At 39.8% G+C, this 19,747-nt stretch overlaps 1 protein-coding gene across 1 annotated transcript in view; it reads left to right on the top strand.

Annotated features, from left to right (window-relative positions):
* Nucleotides 1–19,747, top strand: part of SLC9A9 (solute carrier family 9 member A9) — a 216,123-nt gene that overhangs the window by 8,617 nt on the left and 187,759 nt on the right. The window contains exons 2-4 of the mRNA XM_075761149.1: nucleotides 379–581; nucleotides 3,704–3,781; nucleotides 4,398–4,474. Coding sequence (XP_075617264.1) covers nucleotides 379–581; nucleotides 3,704–3,781; nucleotides 4,398–4,474 — 358 coding nt within the window. The remainder of the gene's footprint in view (nucleotides 1–378; nucleotides 582–3,703; nucleotides 3,782–4,397; nucleotides 4,475–19,747) is intronic.

Below are 19,747 nucleotides of genomic sequence, written 5' to 3'. Positions count from 1 at the left end.
TATGCAGGCACTGCCCTTCTCCAAATACCTATTGAAAATGCAGTGGTTGAGCAACTCAGTTAATAACTGTATCAGAGTGATTCGAGCAACTGGATCACAAAAATAGGAGTACAACTGACCATATGTCAAACCAACATTTGCATTCTAATGAAGTGACCATTTTGGAAGAATATTTTATGGTCATCCATGAAGCATGAAGTGTTCAGTGAGGTGTACCTCTGTGAAGGTAAAAACACTGAGAAGGTGGTGTCCTAGCTTTAATAGAGTTCATTTTTCTCCAAATCAGTAACTGCGTAGCATCAGATACTTACAAGCACCTGAATCTCTTTGGCTTTGGTTCTTTATTTTGTTTTGTTTTTTTTTCTTTTTACTCCCCAGGCCTTGTAATGGGATTAATTATACGATATGCAACAAAAGCATCAGATGTTGAAAGTGGAACTGTTTATGATTGTGAAAAGCTGAAATCTGGACCATCCACTCTACTTATTAATATAACTAATCAGGTCTATGAATATCAATACAAAAGAGAGATCAGCCACCACAATGTCAATGGTCACCAGGGCAATGCAATGCTTCAAAAGGTAAAACCTATCTTATTTTTGTTCTAAACTGTGTAAGATATTTCTTTTCTTTACACCCTTGCCAGAGGAAAACAAGTTTCAAGCTAAAATGTGACAGAGAGAGAGAAGAGGCTGTTCTGAATTTAGGGTGAGAAGAGTAAGTGAGGAAGGAGAACAGGAAAGGAAATAAGGTGTGGTAGAAACCCGACCATCATTTAGCATACAATTGGCTGTGTGCTTGCAGAATAGTTGCCTGAACTCTTCCAGATGACAGTCCTACCTCTTGCAGACATGGAGTTCACTTGCAGGCAAAGCTGTTATTTTGGATTCATCACCACCAAAACTTTATAAACCCCACTGATATCTTTATTTTTCCTCTGTCCTTAAAGTGACTTGATCTGGCAGCATAATGCAAGGGAGGTTTACCTCCTGTATACAGCAGAGGTAACTACAAACTCTAAACATTTTACAATATATAAACTTGTAAATATGTAAACTTCCATAGATAAGTGGGGTTTTTTATAATGCTTAAATACATTACAACGTTCTCATACATTCATTCACTACTGCAGTGGTCCTCAGTGGGGATTTCACTGGCTATCTCCAAGCTTGGGGAGACAACATTGTGCAATTCAGGCTGGATGCAAAAAGAGAAGTGTGAGAGGAAGTTTACAGAGTCTTTTATAATGTCATGGCCTTTTCTGTTTTCCAGTATATAATGTTAAAATATTTTACTTTGTTAGTATATTCTTTTCCCATCCTTGCAATATTTACTTCTTGTAATGTTCACTTTCTTAAAAAATGACAGTAATTTAAAGAACTCATGAGTGCAGAGGGACTTTTTAAAACGTGGATTTTATGCTCAAAGATATCACATACTCATATGAAACTTATAAGCCCTTACCAGTGTTCTTTTTACAATATTACAATCTATTATTTTGCTTTTTTCCAAGTATTATTTTTTATCTAGCACAATAATACTGTGTATTATAGTGGTTATCATTATAAAAACTTTTAAGTTATGCTTAGAAGGTACACTAGGGAATTCTGCAGAATTAGGATTTAACCATCTGCTCCAATTCCTTGTTGATGCAGCACCATTGTGTGCCTGTCTCGTTACTGCCAGACTTTTGCCATTCTCAGAGATATCTAAACTGTCAAGGACTATCAGAGCTGTGGTGGGTGGAGACAGAAAAATACTGTGGCAGTCAGACTAGTCAGATTTTGATGAATCTTCATCCTTTTTCTTAGTAGTTGGTTGCAAGAGTTTTGTCTTAGTCAAAGTGTGTGTTTAGTTTCCAAGGCATATGTACTAATCCTTTACATTTTAACATCATCTTCAAACCTGGTATACTGAAGTGGATTTGTGTTATGAGAAAGGAGGAGCACTAACTGGCACAGAAGTCTCTGTTGCCCTCACAGGGGATTTCCCAATCTTCTTTCCATAGTGTCACTTTGCTGAAAGATTCTTGGAAGTCTCAGCTGTGAATTGTGGGTTTCTCTATATTACTGGAGAGGCCTCAGCCTGCCTGGATTTTCACTCCTTTTTCCTTTAAAATTATCTGACCAATGCCCTCCTAAAAATAAAATAAATAAAAAAGGAAAGAGGGAGGAATTCAACAGTATTTAGGAGACATTAACAATGCCTGGCAGCCTTCCTGACTAGCAAAAGCACTAATGTGAAAACAGAAAATGTGATCACACCATGCTCTGGTTTTTGTACAACTATAATTGCCTTTTGACCTCAGTATAAGAGTTGACTAAATGCATTTATCAGAAAGAATAGACTGTGCCACGACTAACAAATGCATATCCTTTAGAACACAGTTTTGAATAATAAAACATGCAGTTGGGATTTCTGATGCCTATGGAAAAAATACTTTAACTATTTGCTGAATTAATTCCAAAATTAACATTTGAGGCTGTTAGTTCATAAGTGAAGAAAATCGTTTTTCTATCATGTTTTCAATGAAGTTACTAGCATAGCTAAAGTTGCTGGCACATTACTTGCCAGCTAGTTTTTTTCAACTTCATAATTCAAAGCAGAATGGAAAAAAAGGCTGAGCTCTCACTTCCTGTTTATCAAATCAAACTATATATTAGTAAGAAGACAGAAGCAATTTTGCAGGCAGGTCTTTCTCTTCTGAAGCTAAATAATTCATCTAGAATACTGTAGCCTTAAAATATCACTTTATCTGAACAAAGGAGCTGCAAGCCTTTGTGTTAATTACATCCTGTCTCTTTTAAAAGTACTGGTATAATATAGCCTGCTGACAGAATTTTAAACAGTGCACAGGCTTATTAAAATATTTTTTTCTCCAGCAATGCTGTGGTTTTAAACAGGGTGCTATTTTAGTGAAAGCTACTTGAAGTTAATTGCAGTGACTGAACATTGTCCTTAGCCTCTCTCTCTCTGTGCCTGAAGTTGAAGGCAAATATGAACAGTGTACCGACAACTGGAATAAGAACTTTTGCCTTGCCTAACATCATGTTCATTCTAGCATTGCTTTAAAATTTTTAATGAGTATTTTATAAACTGGTTTTGGCAGTTGTAGAAACAAAAACGTATGTTTCAGATGAGCAGGGCTGACATTACATAGGGATTTGAGTGTAACAAACTGCGTAACAGAGGACAAAGTGATGTCTGCTGCCATGCCTAAATAGATACGCTTCAAAGGAAACATTACATTCGTTTTGGTGGTGTATGCCTTTTCTTTTATCGCCATTCTGTACAAGGGGAATTGAGGCACGGCACTGATGATGGATCTTTCCTGAAACTGAACAGGAAGTCCATGTCTGAACCAGGAATTAAGTCATGGGACTGTCAGGTTGCATGTCTGGTAGTGCAGATACTACCACAGGTAACACTGCTTGTATGTGTTCCCTGTGAAATAGTGCATGGCTGCTTTCCTTCTTTAAGGATTACTTCTCAAATAGCATTCTACAAATACAGGCAGTAAGGAACTACATATTAATCCTTGTAAGAAAACAGCTCAGAATAACATTCTGGCCTGAAGACATTAAAGCTGATCCTGAGATTAATCCTGAGATTAATCCTGATAAGAAGTTACAATTAAAACCTACCCTATCAAATTAAATGCTACTTTATTTGTCCTTATGTTCTCTTTTGTCCTTTCTGGTAGATGACATTTGATCCTTCCATCTTCTTCAATATTTTGCTGCCACCCATTATATTTCATGCTGGATATAGTTTAAAGAAGGTACGTGTCTCTTTCTTACATTATGAAAGTGACTGAATGTGGTCACTGCTTTGTAGATCCAACAGGCCCGGGACAGAGAAAACAATCAGTTGACAATTATAGTGCATGGGAAGAACTGGACAGGAATGGAAGAAAATGAAAGCTGCATGGACCTCATTCTGCTCCCTTTCTGCATCTCTGCAAAGATTTGATTATGCAGTTTATACCACTTGGGCATCCCTGTTTTCAGAAGAGACCACTCCAAATCTGGTGACACTGCATGTAGGCAGTAGCCTGTTTGTGGTTTATATACTGCACGGTCAGGGCTTTGTTTCTTCAAAGGATGGGGTTATGATACTGTTTGCATCAGATACTTTCAGTGTGAACTTCTGTTACAGTCCTGAAGCATTTGGCCAGATACATAAAAGAGGGAATTTCAATGGCATTCCACCAGGCAAAAAATAAATCATCTTAAATTGTATTTTCCAAAATAGCTGATGTAGCCTATATTGTTTCATCTTATATTTGAGATATGGTTTGTAACAAATGGCATTTCTAGATGCAATGTTTCAGCTTGGTGTGAATGCTTTTTTATTGACTGTATTACAAAGGACTTTTTTCAAACTTTCCTCCCCAGAGACATTTTTTTCGTAACTTAGGATCCATTTTAACCTACGCCTTTTTGGGAACTGCCGTCTCCTGCATTGTCATAGGGTAAGTGAACACCTTCTGCTATTATTGCTGAAGTCACTAGTGGTGCTCCGTGTTTCTTCCAATTAAAAACTGAAATGTAAAAAGCAGTGCAGACCCTGCATGGTCAATATACTTCACAACTTGTGTAACAGATAAAGTAATACCTTATCAGGGAATGCTGAGATGGAAAAGGCAAAACTCTTTGATATTATGAACTGTCTGGGGCATTCAGGACATTGTGTCCTTCATTTATGGTCTGTGACTGATGTAAGCATGAACTGCTTTCTACAACCCTGTAGCTTTAACCATCTCTCCTGAGAAATAGAACCATTTTCTTGGTTGAAATTCCATGCTTCTAATCAGAATTGCTTCTAGAGGAGAGCAGATCTCTAACAGAAAAGGAAGGACTTTAAATCTCAAAAGGGGGAGGAACAGATGCCTAGTGGCATATTTGTAAAATAACTGGAGTAATTTCAAAGGCTAAGTGAAACTTTTTAGTTGAAAATCACATGAAAAGCCTCAGTCTGGAACTATGTGTGAATTTAGCCTGGACATGACTAAATTGCTTTTGCAAAAAAGAGGAAGGGAAAAAAGCAGAGGGGTAAAAAGCTCCTGGTTTATTTCCATACCTCCTTAGTGAAAAGTTTCTAATTTTGTTTCAAAATTTGCCTAACTAAAGGAAAAATTTGCTAATGAGAAATGGATTATATATTTCCAGGTTGGCATGATGTGAAACTTTTGTTTGTCTTTTTGGTTAGCTCAATCAAAATTAAAAAAACCATTTAAAAATCCTTTTGGATCTTAAAAGTGCATGTGTTTCACAATATTTATGAATACCACACAGACACTTCAGCTCTCATGTGCTGGGAAAATTCCTGATGCAGGTGAAAACAAATGACCAGAGTTGGATTCTGCAGTGAGTGGATATCTGTGCCTGCACAGATACTTAACTGAGAAAAGCAATGAACTGTTCACAGTTTAACCTTAGCATCATTAAACATCCCATCTAGCATTTCTGCGCTAGGAGTGGTGCAGAGACAGCTGAGCTACCTGAGTCTGTATAGTCTGTGGAGGTGATGGAGCAGTGCTGCATGTAAGTGAGCAAGTCTCACTGAGAGGCCTTGGTCTTGCTGGGATTGTGCAGAGTCAAAATGGGAAAAAGTCACGGATCTTTCTGGTGTTCAAGTTTTAGCATACGGCATCTTGTAGGACTTACTTGAGGTCCTGGGCTGTAGAACTCTGAAATGTACCATTTAGATCTCTGCATGATAGGGAAAGATTTATAAAAACACTTCAGGTTTTGTAAGAGTGCTTGAATTTAAAACTGGTCAATATTCTGTAGCTATGAACAGCACTTTCAAATTATAGAAGCAATTAATTTTTTATTTCTGTCTTTTCCCTTTCTTTTTAATGGACCTTTAAGTAAAGATGTATGTGCTGCATCAAGGTGTAAATTCCTTGCTGGCATTATTAGGAGACGGAACTTTCTCCTTTAATGTCATTTTGATAAAAGTAAAATGCATAATTGACCTATAACTTAGAGTTCAATTCTTTTAAAACTATTCTTTTATGAGTATGTCATTGTATCTATCTTGACACCCTAGATTCCTAATAAACAAGTCGCTTAGTAAGCATAATGTACCTGAGGCTCTGTGGCTATTAGATGTTCTGCAAGCTATGGTCACTCCAAACGTCAGGAAATTTTAGACTCCACAATGAAAAGCAACATTCAAAGTATGATCACCTTCTGTGCTGAAATACAAAGGAGTGTAAGCTCTCTATGTGGCTGTTTCCCCTTCGCATCAGAAAAACTGCTGAACATCTTCGGGCTAAGGAGAAAGGATACCTTCGATTTCAGACACAAACTGTAACTCCAGGACACAGTGTGCCGTGTGTCTCACTTATTGGAGGGGAACAGCTTAATCTTGCTTTTCTTCCTGAAGTTTTGCTTTCCTTGAGAAATGGCACCTCATCCTCTCACCTCACCTATTGCTTGTTCTCCTTTGGAGAAGGATGTGAGGCAGAATGCTCCGGGTCTTGGTGATCCTTCTTTTCTAATGGGAACAGGCATGGAGTTTTAGACACAGAATATACAGGATTCCACAAAATGATATAATTAAACTATCAGAACAATTTTCTGCCTGGTTGCTTGATGTCCTTACATTTAAACCTCTCTATTCATTTCTTTGTGAGGCCTACAACTTGCAATAGAGCTCCAAAAGCACTTATCCATGTGAAAGGCAAACATCAGTATGACAGCATTGTCACTTGGGGGGTCAATGGCTGCTCATAGATCCATGAAGATCACAGCTTGGACAGCTATACCACTCATATTTCTCCCCCATCTTTATTTGCAGTAATATACACCTCCATATGACCCTAGCTCTTGGAGCTGCTTCTTTTCATACCTATTTATATGGCAAATAACACCCCTAAGGTTGGAATTATAAAGTCAGTAAAAAATCTACATCCTGATAACAGTTTGAGCTGAATGCTAGCACATTACTGAGGTAAGAGTGGTTCTGGATCTCATTAGAACTCCTCCTGTGCTTCCTCTCACTTGCCTTAGCTATAGAACATTTCTGTCCTGTGAACCAATTGCTAATAGCTCTGTGAGACTGCAGAAAAGCAGTAGAGCTGTCCAGCCCAGTGATACTCTTAAATGTGCGTTTGGTTTATGAGCTCTGACATGTGTCATTGCCCTTTGTAAATGGAAAATGCCAGAGCAGCTTTGATAAGCTTGTTTAAAGAAACATAATATATTGACTTTAGCCTAAACTCCAAAAACTGTCATTCCTGTATGCATAATAAACAGAATAAATGCAGATAGAATCTACTACAGAAAGTTCCTACTAGCAATTCAAAGTTGAAGCCCATTGTCAGGGATAAAGATCCAAAGGAAACCCTGAGTAGAGGAGTAAGTACTGAGCAGCACTGGGCCTTGTACTGTGTTCCACACAAACCCACAACCCCCACTGAAATCATTGCACAGAAGGCAGTAATATATTCAGAATAGGGCTTATGCAAATGTGAAGCATGTTCACATAATGTACACGTCAGGATAACAGTGAGATAATGAGTGCGTGAAGAAGAAAGATGGTCTAAAAACTTTACTAAAGGGAACTAGAAGTAAGTCCTAAAAGAAGAAACAGTCCTAAGAGAGAAGGGATGAAGAGCTATAGTTGTTAAAAAAGAAAGGACAGAGCCCTGAGGTACTTGTAGATTGCATTGCTGTAGACAAATATTTTGTGCATAGGTATCATTAAATTTGTGTTCACTTTTTATTATACATGCACAACACATATACACGTACAGTACATCGATATACGTAGGCTTAGACTCTGTATCTGCAGACTCTCATTGGGACTGTGCTCTTCCTGCCTGAGTTACTAAGCACCCCATTGTGAACTCCTCCTGTGGGGCTTGCTGTAGTGACAGGGTACAGCCTGTAACAAAGAAGGACCAGACCTCTCTTTGTAAACCAGAAGCAGCTGGGAAATATCATTAATAAAGAACAGGAACATAATCTGAATTGTTGCAAACTCTTAGAGTGCTAAAAAGTTGCCATGGAACACACTGATACAATGGTGCCTGTCTCCTCTTTGTAAATCTTTGCTTTTGTGTGAAATGCTGTCTCCTGGCATCAAAAAAGAGGGACTGTGTGGAATTTGAGTGAAAAGCCTATAATCAGATATTCCCACTGAGGGCAGGGGAAGGAGGGGTAAGAGGGATTGGGGTTTTTTTAAGTGAAGGCAGTGCTGAAACAGAATTGCTTTCAACTAAATACTGCTCTAAGGAATGCCTGCCCATGTTAGCTGTAATACTGTCCTCAGCCACTCAACACACATGCAAGTTACAGTAATTCCCAAGCTCTTCCAGCTAGGCCAACTTATGCCCTTTGCACCAAGACTGACTAGAAAGGATCCATACGGAGAGATCACATGAGGGAAAGGAGAAATTCCCCTACTCCAAGCCATATTGACTAAGTTGTCCCCTTCATGGTGAACAAAGTCTGCTGACTCTGGGTCTGCATGATAAAAGATCATGTAAGATCCACTCTCTCAACAGATCTTTTCTCTGCCAGTGATTCCAGCTTCCCATCTCCTGAAGAATAGTGTGGAATGATCAGTGAGACATCTCTTTACCCTTAAGAAAAACCACACGGGTTAAGTGTCTCCGAGACCTTCCCTGATACAGGTGGGCAGTCTCTTGCTGTAGCAGACTACCTGAGTTCCACAGACGCAGAGAATAATTTAGGTTGGAAGCAATGTCTGGATGTCTGCAGTCCAACCTCCTAATAAATGCATGACTGGCTTCAAATTTAAATCCAGTTCCTCATGGCTCTGTCCAGCTGAGTTTTGAATATCTCCAAGAATGCAAGTTCCACTGGCTGTCTGGGAAACCTGTTCCAGTCTTAACCGCCCTCCCTACAAAGATTGTTTTTCTGTATATCCAATTGGAATTTCCCTTGCTTTACCCTGTAACCGTTGCCTCCCATCCTTTCACTATGCATCCCTCAGAAGGTTGCTCCATCTTCTCTACAACCACCTATTAGTTGAAGACAGCAGTTAACTCCCCTCCTAGCTACAAGAGAAAGCCAAGATGCTTTTCTCCAGGCTGAAATAACTCAGCCCTTTGTTTCTTCTCACACATCATGCCTATCAGACCCCTAACTATCTTGGTAGTTCTCTGCTGGACTGTCTCCTATCAGTCTTTTTTGTACTGGGGATCCAAAACTGGACACGTTATTCCAGACGCCACCTCACAAGTGCCAAGGAGACTAATCACTTCTCTTGACTTACTACCCTTCCATGAACGCAACCTGGTTTGCAGTTAGCCTTCACAGCTGCAATTATGAAGTCCACTTCTGACTCATGCTCAACTTGATATCCCCCAAGACTCCAGGGGTTTTCTGCATATAGCTACCTAGCCAGTCATGCTCCTGCATGACTGTTGCACGGGGTTATTCCATTTTTCCAAAATGTATCCGGATATTAGCTGTATATTGATGACTGACTGCAAGTTGAAGCAGCACTGAGCTGATGCTGCTCAGAGAGCCCATGAAAACTGGGCTTCGGAAAAATTAAACGAATGTGTGCTCCCGCTTGGTTTTTTGTTTTTGTTTTTTTTTTTAATCTTTTAGGAAGAAGCAGGGAAAAGGGCCTAACTTTAGCGCCTGCAAGGAATAGTGTTCTCTTCCCTTAGGTTTTATTTTTAATAAACTCTGCTATCTGATGGGATGCATCTTCCAGAATTGATTCCTGTGACAGATATTTTCAATTTTGATAATACTTGTTCAAGTATTTGGAAAAATCTTGACATAATGGTAACAACCTATCGAAGCAACATATGAAGTACTGAGTGTCAGGGGGAGCGGAAAGATTTGCATTTTTTTTCCCCATTTGAAACCATCTTGACTTCTTAGATCAGCATTCTCAGTGCCAAACAGGGCCAAGATGCCTGTGCACAGGAGCACTGACTTCATAAAATTGGCCTTATCTGTGACTTTTGATTCGGTTTCACTTGGGTTCTCTCGAATTGCAATGCCAAAACCACATTTTAGATATTCAGAATGCAGCATGTCTGCAGTCACTAACTCATATTTTTCCAGCCTGCCTAGTATGTTTGGCAAGGCCTGATTTTTCTGGAATTTAAAGTTCTCTGAGTGTGCAACTCAAATAGCAAACGTATTTGCAGATATCTTAGGCCAAGTTTGATCCGACTTTGTGGCTGCAGTGAGAATTTTGCTTGAATAAAGCTGGATAAAAAATAGGGTTTGGATCAGAAGAAAGCAGAGTAATTGTAGTTTCAAGACAGTGAAGTTATGAAATACAAACAGCTGATAATACTGGTGTTAGGAAGAGTCATTCCAAGATCATCACTGTTTTAAGGGGAAAGGTGTAGGTGTTTATATTAGCTACTCCGTTTGCATAGCTTTCTTTGGCTGGAGAGGTAGCACTTCTCCGTATTCCAACTAGAGCCAAAGTTGGTTATTTTGACCTGATTCATTCCAGTACAAGTCTGTGAGGGCAGGGATGCTTGCTTTAGAATAAGCATATCAGGTTGTTTCACAGTAATCAGTGCCTAAAAGTGAACTTCTAATTAAAAAAAAAAAAAAAACCACACAGAGAATCAAAATATTTCTTCTGTGCATCTGCATTTAAACACAGTGACTAACAGTTTGGACAAAGAAGTCTCTTCTGACATTTAAATTAAAGTGTAAGGAATAAGCCATAATACTTGTTTCTCACAGGCAGTCAAGAATCCTTTCCATTGCCATTCCTCACCATTCCACAAATGAATATTCAAATGCTTGTTGTATATGATCACTAAAAACTGATATTATAATATAATATAATATAATGATATTTTCTAAATTCTTTCTTCCAAAAACTGAATCTTAAATGTGTTTTTTTAAACCAGAACAATTTTTTGTGTCTATAGACACACATGCACATATATAAATATAAATTTATAAGAAAGAAGGAAAGAAATGTCAAGAAATATCAATTACCACTCCAGATATTTTTGAGGAAAAAAAAGGCGTGAGATTGGGATTTCCATTATAACCTTTCTACGAAAGTAGACATTTTCCATTCAAATGTCTGTGGTATAGAGATTCCATCATCATGTGAAAATGTTTTTTCTTCACTCTTAACTGCACACTTTTAACAGTCCTTCTTTGTGCCTCCTAAAGGAGGAAGGGATAAGCTGAATTAATAACAGTGTTGCTAAAAAGCAGCAGTAGCAAGAAATGTTCAACTTTTTTTTACACAGTTTACATGGGTATGATGCACCCTGACATAACTATACAGTCAAACATTTAGTTTTCTCATCAGTATACACATCCAAACATACCTCTAAAGATTAGGAGACAAACTCTTTCCACTGGCATACCATTTAAACACACTATTTACAATTAATCATTTTTAGTAGAAAACGGTCTCAAAAGAAAGTAAAAGTGTGACTTGTGTGTGTGGTATATTCACTTCCTCCTGAAAAGTTAGCTTATTTTACAACCTTCTTCTCAACAAGTAGCTTGCTCTGCCCTCATAGTAACATGAAACAGGATATACTGATGTATCGACATATTCTCAGTATGCACACGTTCCATCTCTTATTAAGCATTCGTCAGCACACGCCTGAGAGGTTCAGCTTCCAATAGTTTATGTTTACTGAGCACTGCATGGCTCTGGGGATTTTTTTAAAAATTGGGTTGTGGGTTTTTTTATTTTCATAAATATTTCAGCAGTTTGGCAAATGCTAGATGGATGTTTAGTTAGGTTATGGATGTGTTCTGTATTGCTTTCTGACTGAAGCTTAATGGAATATACAAATTGGGTCTGCTGATGTGAAACAGTATTGAGCTTATAATCGGACTATTCTTTCTCATCTGAGGGCTATGGATAGACTTTACAACTTGGAAACTAAACACTTGTAGCTATGTGCTTCAACAGAGCAAAACCAAATGTTGTTTGGCTTGAATCTACTGTACAATGCTATGGGATTCTTCTGGATTTTGGAAACTGTGTCTGCAATGAAAAATGGGGCCAGGTTAAGGGTAACAGAAAAAAAAAAGTCTCTGTTACAGAGCTCTCCATAAACTAAGCAAATATCTTTACAAGCAAATATCTGCTGCTACTCTACCTAAGCTCTCACCTTCCCAGATGATAATTTTTTTATTAATTCACAATTAGTTCATGTAGAAGGAAAGAAGTAATTTTTTTCTAAATAAAATACTGTTTTCTACTGCATGTTCCCACCAAATGATGCAAAAACCCCAACAAATCAATCTTTCCTCCACACGCCACCTGTAAGTAGCAAATGCTTAACCTCCCCACAGGCAAGAATAAAAGCTTTATTTTGGTACAAACAGAAACTGGTGAGGGGGAGTGTTAAAGTATCTTGGTGCTGTAGAGATTAACTGGGAGAAAGAGGGAGAAATTATATATAGACCATTTGCCCTCCCCCCAGTGACAAAACCCCCTGAACCTCAGATGTCTGGATTTAATAATTTCTATTAATCTTTCAAAGCTAGATATTCAGCCTGTGACTGGAAATAAAGACAAAATTAGAAAACAGACATTCATTTGAATGTAGTATAACTTTTTTAAGAGTATCGTACCTGTGACGGTACCTTTTCTGGGTGTTTTGGCTGTGTTTCATCTTGGACTGAACACAGGCATTTTCCTACACTCCTGAGGCAGTATTGCACCATTTTTGCATTGACTTGAGGAAACTCAACAGTCATGATTTAGGCGAAAAATCAAGCTAAGTCTCTCCAGAGTTCTCCAAGGAAGGCAACCTAACACTGAGCCCCAGCAGGAAAAGAATTGGTGTGTTTAGTTGTTAATGTGCAGCTCAGTGCCCCAGTGCAGCAGCTTTGATCCTTTGTGCAGTCCAAATCTAAAATAATTCTGAAGCAGTCTGTGGAGTTGCAAAGTGCAACTCACAGCTGCAGTTGCAAGGGGTAGTTCCTGCTTATTGCTTTTGCTCAAAGGTATTTGGCGAATCCAAAATGGGTTAGTAAAGTACGAGTTTAGAGAAGCTTGAAAATACACACCCGCTATGATATCTGGGTGTAGGAATATTGCAAAGGGAGTAAAAAAGGGAAGAGGCTTTCTTGTAGACAGAGAGTTCTAGAAGTTCTAAGTTATAAAGCAGTAAAAAAAGCCTTTAATTTGCATGACTTGTCAACTTATGGATAAGAAGCTGTGTTAAATCAAGACACTGATATAAAATAGTGTTTCCCAGACCACTAACACCCACAGAGAGCTGGAAGTTCTTCCAAGAGTACTGTGATGCGTTCAAGTGTGTGTGTTGCTGCAACTTCAGTCAGAATTTGTAGCTATTTCGCAATAAACATCTGACATTGTTTACTGCAGCATAGCTGATCATGCAGAAAACACCATTTCTCTTCTCATAAACAGATGTGGTGAACAGCAGGGTGTAATTATTTGTATCTTCCAGAAGAACCCCTCAGCATACTAAGGATATTAAAAGAATTGCATTATAGGGAACACTAAAGGTGTGGGACTGCAGAGACAAACAGAACCTGGAATACCAGCAGACTCATCTAAAATCAAAAGGATGTTTAATGTGGTATTTGATACCCAGTAGCTTCTCCAGGAATCCAACAAAAAAATTAAATCATGCACTCTTCTGAAAAAGGTGCAAATGGCATTTGTTGCAAAATAGGAAAATCACTCGAGTCCAGATATTTCGCAAGAAGAAACCTCCCAATGGAGGGAAGAGTTTGGGGGTTTCTTGTTTGTTTGTTTTGGGGGTTTTTTTTTACAAAGTTTCTTCCCAGTTGCCTTGGAAGTTGAAGTCTTTTACTGCAGGAATGAATACTTTTTGATAGATCTTCTAATGTCGTCTTCCCTGATTTTCATGGATCCTTGAAGAACTGACACCCAGTGTGGTCTCCAAAGACTGCCATCCCCTATTTCTCTGGCTACAGACCACCCATACACCTGTGCAACCCAGCTTCCTTGGCTGCAGCATCATTTGCAAGCCTCAAGTTTGCAAGACTACTCTCGCAGTCTCTAAATTAACTTTCAGGGAAAACATCTTTACAGAGCTGGTTAAATGGAAAATACGCATCGCTCCTGGCCCCATATCCTGACAGTCTACTGCTATTCTCAGCAGTGCATACCCTCTTCATACCCTCTTCCCAGAACAATTCCAGGCTACAGAGGAGGTGAAAGCAGAAGGAGAAGGAAGTATACTGACTCTGGTGTATTTGTTCTTTTTCCATCTCCTACAGATATTCTTCCACACTGCATGAGAAACTTGCACACAAGGCATATGACTGAGGAAGATATCTCTACTTCAGCCCATGTTATGCATTGCTGCAGGCATAACTGTATGGCTTTGCTAGGTAGTGAGCCATATCATGCTTCCTTCTGAATTGAGATGGGCATTGACATGACCTCTGTCACGTACACAAGAATTTGTGAATTGGTTGCAAAATGTTTTGAGCTGCTCCAGGGTGAAAGGGGTAACAGAAATTTAAAACAGAGGAGGAAAATCTTATTCTACTTCAGTAGCATGGAGCTGCCTGCTACCTTTAGTCTCTTCAAACTGACCAGATTACTGTTAGACAGATAAAATGCTGACCAACATTTGGGAGTGTACAGGCAGTAACTCATTGGTGTGCTTGACTTGGAGCAGAAAGGGAGAGGGTGAAAAAGATCTCCTACCTGTTACCTTGAAAACTTCATAATAAGCCAACTGAGAGGATGCTTTGTTCACCCACGCACCACCATTTTACATAGCCCTCTTCTGAGCTGGTTGATCAAATAGTACACTTACATCTGATAAATCTTTTATGGAGCACAACTGCAATTAGGGTGAAAGGTTTTGTAAACACACCAGATTTCCTGATGGCTCTGGGATAGATGCTACACTCAGTGGAGATAGAACCTACAAAAGCCAATCTGATCAGATAGTCAGATTCTCCATAGTGAGAGATAAATGACATTTAAATAATTTATAGTGGTTTTCTTCAGCTCCTAGTTGTTTCTGAGTATTAAAATGACAATGAACCATCTAAGGTGTTTCCCTAGTCTTGGCTCTCCTCTTAATACTTCTGTCTGGGAAGAAACTCTGTTACATTTGACTCCATACTGCGTACATTTGGCCGTGTTGATAAACTGTGGCAAGTTCAGTGGATGGCCACCAAGATGGACAGGGGCTGGGAATGTTTGCCTGATAAGAAGAAGCTGAAGAAACTGAGCTTGTTTAACCTAGGTAAGAGAGGCTTTGAGGAGAGGTTATCAAGAAGACAAAGCCAGGCTTTTCACTGCAGTGCATGGTGGGAGGAAAAATTGACAGGCATAAATTGTAATTTAAAAATGGTCTAACTTGATAGAAGCAAAAACTTTTTCACCATGAGGGCAGTCCAGCATTGGAAGAGGTTGTCCAGAGATGCTGTGCAATCTCCATCCTTGGAGGTTTTCAAGACCTAAGTGACTAAAACCCTGAGCACTCTGGTTTGAGTTGGAATTGTTAGTCTACAATTCTGTGATGCTATAAATAACGTAGATTACAGCAGAACATATTCTGCCCCTCATCCATTCCTTTCAGACATTTTGTACTTTCAACATTTCTACCACTTTTTCTTTTGATTCAATTATCTTAGTCCCCATACCCAACAATTAGCTTCCCAGGCAGCTTTTCTTTCTCCTCACCTTTTTTTGTAATATGGAGTCTGCAGTAAAAAAGTCTTACTGAAGAAAACTGGCTAGGATTATTTCACTTCCTGCCACAGCAAGGACTTTATACATGAAGATGGCTCTTTAAATGCTAATTAGCCTCTGCTGATAGCCAGCTCCATACCTTAAAAAGGAAAAATCACTTTCATTTCTGTAGTAGACTGATTGGGCACTTGCTTGCTCTTTGCCCCATCACTTCTCCCCAGCTAACGACTCTCTAAAGCTTAGCAGCAAGCAAAATTGAAATGTTGAAACACCACAATCTCCATTCATTTTTGACCTCTCCCTTAGTGGGAGCATGGGTGCTTTTATCAACGGTTGGACTTGATGATCTTAGAAATCTTTTTCAATCTTAAAGATTCTATGATTCTATGATCTGTTATGTGGTATTTGTGTGCACACTGCAAATTTTGAGCGGGATGATGTCACTGGTAAAAAATACTTGATCCGTAAAAAAACAATGACTAATAGTGAAACTCTGCAACCAGAATATAAGGTCATATACACACACTGACTGACCTAGATACTGTACCTCTGATGCCTTTTTGCAGCCCACTTATGCTGTCTGAGAGGACTGCTATTACTTAGATTGAAAACACAAAACAAAATATTTTTTTAAATTGTTCACCTTCCTTTCACCCATCTTTACAGCCCACTCACTGAAAATAAGGAAAGACTCATTTTGTTGAGGAATAGGGATTATTTTCAGAGTTCTATTCACCTATTTGATTTAATCCAAGTGAGACTGCACATGAACACATTAGATGTGTTCCCTGAGAATGATCTTTATTTATTTGATTTTGGGAGGGGAAAGAGTGTGTGTTCTTGCAATCTCTATGGAACATAAGTATCATAAAATGAGATTAGGAAAGCAGAGGAACCTATCTAATGTTGTTCAGTCCTCTTGCAAATCATGTCATCTGGTTTACACAGTTGCCCTCTGTTCTTCATCGGGATATGGTTACAACTGATTTCAGTTTCTCTCCCTTCAAACAACATTCTAAGTGAGATTGCTCTTCCCTGCGCTTTTGTCACAGTCATCAAATAATTTAGGGTGGAATTGACCTCGGGTCCAATCCCCTGATGAAAACAAGGCTAACTTCAAAAGTTAAAGCAGATTACTCTGAGCTTCATCTGGTCAACTTTTGAATGCATCTCAGTATCCATCTCTGAGGAACAGCATTGGTAACCAAGTGCCAGCTGGATTTCAAATCAATGTCCATTACTTTTTGAGCCCAACAGGAGAGTGAGTTTTCCACCCATAAGTCCTTCCATGGTGAGTGACTTGATTTAACCAGCTTTCAGAAATCTTCCTATTAGTGCTCTCTTACCTGGCCTATACAGAAATCCACAATCTGTGCTATAGTGTAGCATTATGACCTGGCTAACCTGACTGCTACATAGACCTTACTCAAAGATGTTAAAATACCTTTCAAGTTCAGCTTGATTTCTAGGAAGCAGAATATTGCTGTCACTTTAGATGTGGAAAAATGCACTTGCTGACCAGTTAAGGGATACGACTGTTCACACAGTGTCAGCGGAAGGGCTAGGAGGCAACTCTGAAGCCCCATGCCCTGCCCTAATCACTGGGCTGTGCTACGCCATTTGCCATAGAACTGCAAGTATTTGAAAACGCACTTTTTTGCCATCACCATTCAGGTGGCTCAAAAACTGATGTACCATGGAAGAGAGGATGGCCTCAGAGAGGCCAGCATCAAAGAGCACTGCCAGAGCCAGAGGCCTTACAGATGTAGCTGATTACTCTGGATCTGGTTTCCTGTCCAAATCACAATCCTATTTTGGCATCTTTCCACAACAGCCCTCTGCTGCGGCCCAAAGGAACATTTGTGTTTGATCCTGTCATACATTCCGTGCAAGAGCCTTACTTACAGTTTTATTAAGACTCTGGATGGTCGCATTTTGCTGTTTAACTTTGTCGTATGTTTAACATGCAGCACATATGGTTGTATTGTTTGTAAGCTCTTTTCTGTGCTAAAGATACAGGCCATCAGCATTTCTTTCCACACATGTGAGAAGGAGAAAAAAAACACATCTCAAATACTTTTAAAATACAGACAATGAAACAGCAAACGGAAGTATTTAACGATAGCATCCAGTACCGCAGTGAGAAGAAATTAAAATAACGCACGCTTCCGTGCGTGGGATGGCTGCCTGGGGAGTCCTTGCTCACAAGCGCCGGGGGCTGGCTGGTGGCTCACACAGGCTCCCCCCGCACCGCACCGCACCGCACCGCGCCTCAGCGCCGACCGCGGCCCCCGGCAGCCCCCGGCGGCACCAGCAGGTGGCGGCCGCGCTCTGCCTGCGCCTGCCCTGGCCGCCGGGCAGCGGGGAGCGCCTCTGTAACGTGCTGTTCCGCTAGAGGTGGCGTAAATGCAGCGCTGTGGCAGCCTTGCCCCCGCTCCTCCCTTCCCCATCGCTGTTTCTCCGGCTGGGGAGGGCGGCGGAGCGGTGACTCAGTGGTAAGCGCCCCGGCCGGCCGGTCCTACGCGGCATCCGGCCCTGGCCGTCATGCTGGCGGGAGAAAAACAAGGTCTAGCTAAACTTCAGAGCTTGGGGTTCCTCGGCACTCCCTGTGAACTCGTGTACGTGGCTGAGCGGGGAAGGCAACTAGGAGAAATGTCAAGCTGATCCAAGGGCAGATTTTATGTTAGTTTTTAGATGATTAAAGAAAAGTGTTAAGGAGGGAAAGAAACATTTCGTTTTACCCGAAACAAAATTTTTTTTCAAATGCCTGGTTTCTATTTAGAGCTCTTCTCTAGGTTAGTGGTGGGGGTACCTATCCACATGGTGGGCCTAGTTTGAGGGCATCCAGATTCAGGATAACTGGAGTGAGGCAACACTCCAGTTCCAAATCAGGAAGAGCCAGTGCCAGCTCTCTTGTTCATTGTGTGACAGGAATAGCTTCCAAAGTCTGCAGGAGCCAGGGCACTCCTCTTTTCTCCAACTTTGAGCACTGGTTGTCAGGGTATACTACAAGTTACAAACAAGCATCATCCTTTACATGTCACCCTTCAAACACTGATTTATGCAAGGATGCTAAATAACACAGTAAATGAAACAATTCTGATGAACTACTATTAGAAAACTAGGGATGTGATGGATACAAGGGAGTCTTTTAGCTAAAATTTTTGTCCAGTATGCCTAAATGTCAGAATGTTAATAATCAGCCTGATTTTCAAATGTTTTCACTTAGTTTTCTAAGTATGGACTTAGTTACTGGAATTGTGACACGATTTAAGGACATCACTAACAAAATTATATTAGTTATGGGAATGCTTGCAGGATTGGAAGTGACCCAGAAGCCTGAACGAGTTGTTACAATGCCCTTCTAGTAAAAGGAATAGACTGCAAAACCCATTACAGTTGCAACCTCTCACTGGCAAATTGCAGCCTCATTAGTAATCTTGGCAAAATGACAGGGGTATTACATTACTGATCCTCTTGTTAGCCCCTCAAGTGTGTGACTGAAGCGCTCTTTCGGGAGCAGTTTGTGGAAGTGAATGTTGTAAATATATTTCCTTTATAGGCAAACAGATGCTCTCTGTCTTTGGGGCTATCAAACTAGTGCATTCACAAACACACGACTCAGTTAAAAATAAATGGGAAGAGAAGGTAGTAGTTAAACCTGCCAAAAATTCAGATCTAATGATAAATGTAAAGACATAAATTTTGTCATATTTTCCCAGTGAGCCAAGACACATAAAGTAACATAAAGTACCTTCCTCTCCCTGCAAAACTGTCTCTTCAGTGGTGTGAATGTTCTATATAATTCTTATATATGACAGGGATGACATATATTTTTTTCTGAATGAAAGAATAGATTAATCTGTTACCGGCATATTGACCTGCAATGTGTTAACGTTACTATAGAGCAATATTAATTGTTACCAGACAGGCAGTAGGGGTCCCGTTCATGTACCCCACTAATACAAGAAATTTATATAATTAGGAGTAGGTCTGCCACAAGTGTCCACAAGCAACTCCCTCACGTGTCCCTCACAGCACAGTCTGGCTGAAAGCATGTGTGACACGTAGTAAAGTAGCATTATTTTCT

The sequence above is a fragment of the Balearica regulorum genome, chromosome 9, assembly GCF_011004875.1.
Source record: "Balearica regulorum gibbericeps isolate bBalReg1 chromosome 9, bBalReg1.pri, whole genome shotgun sequence".
NCBI classification, from domain to species: domain Eukaryota; kingdom Metazoa; phylum Chordata; class Aves; order Gruiformes; family Gruidae; genus Balearica; species Balearica regulorum.
Note: the sequence above shows the minus strand (reverse complement) of the source record. Positions and strands in the feature narration are given on the sequence as shown.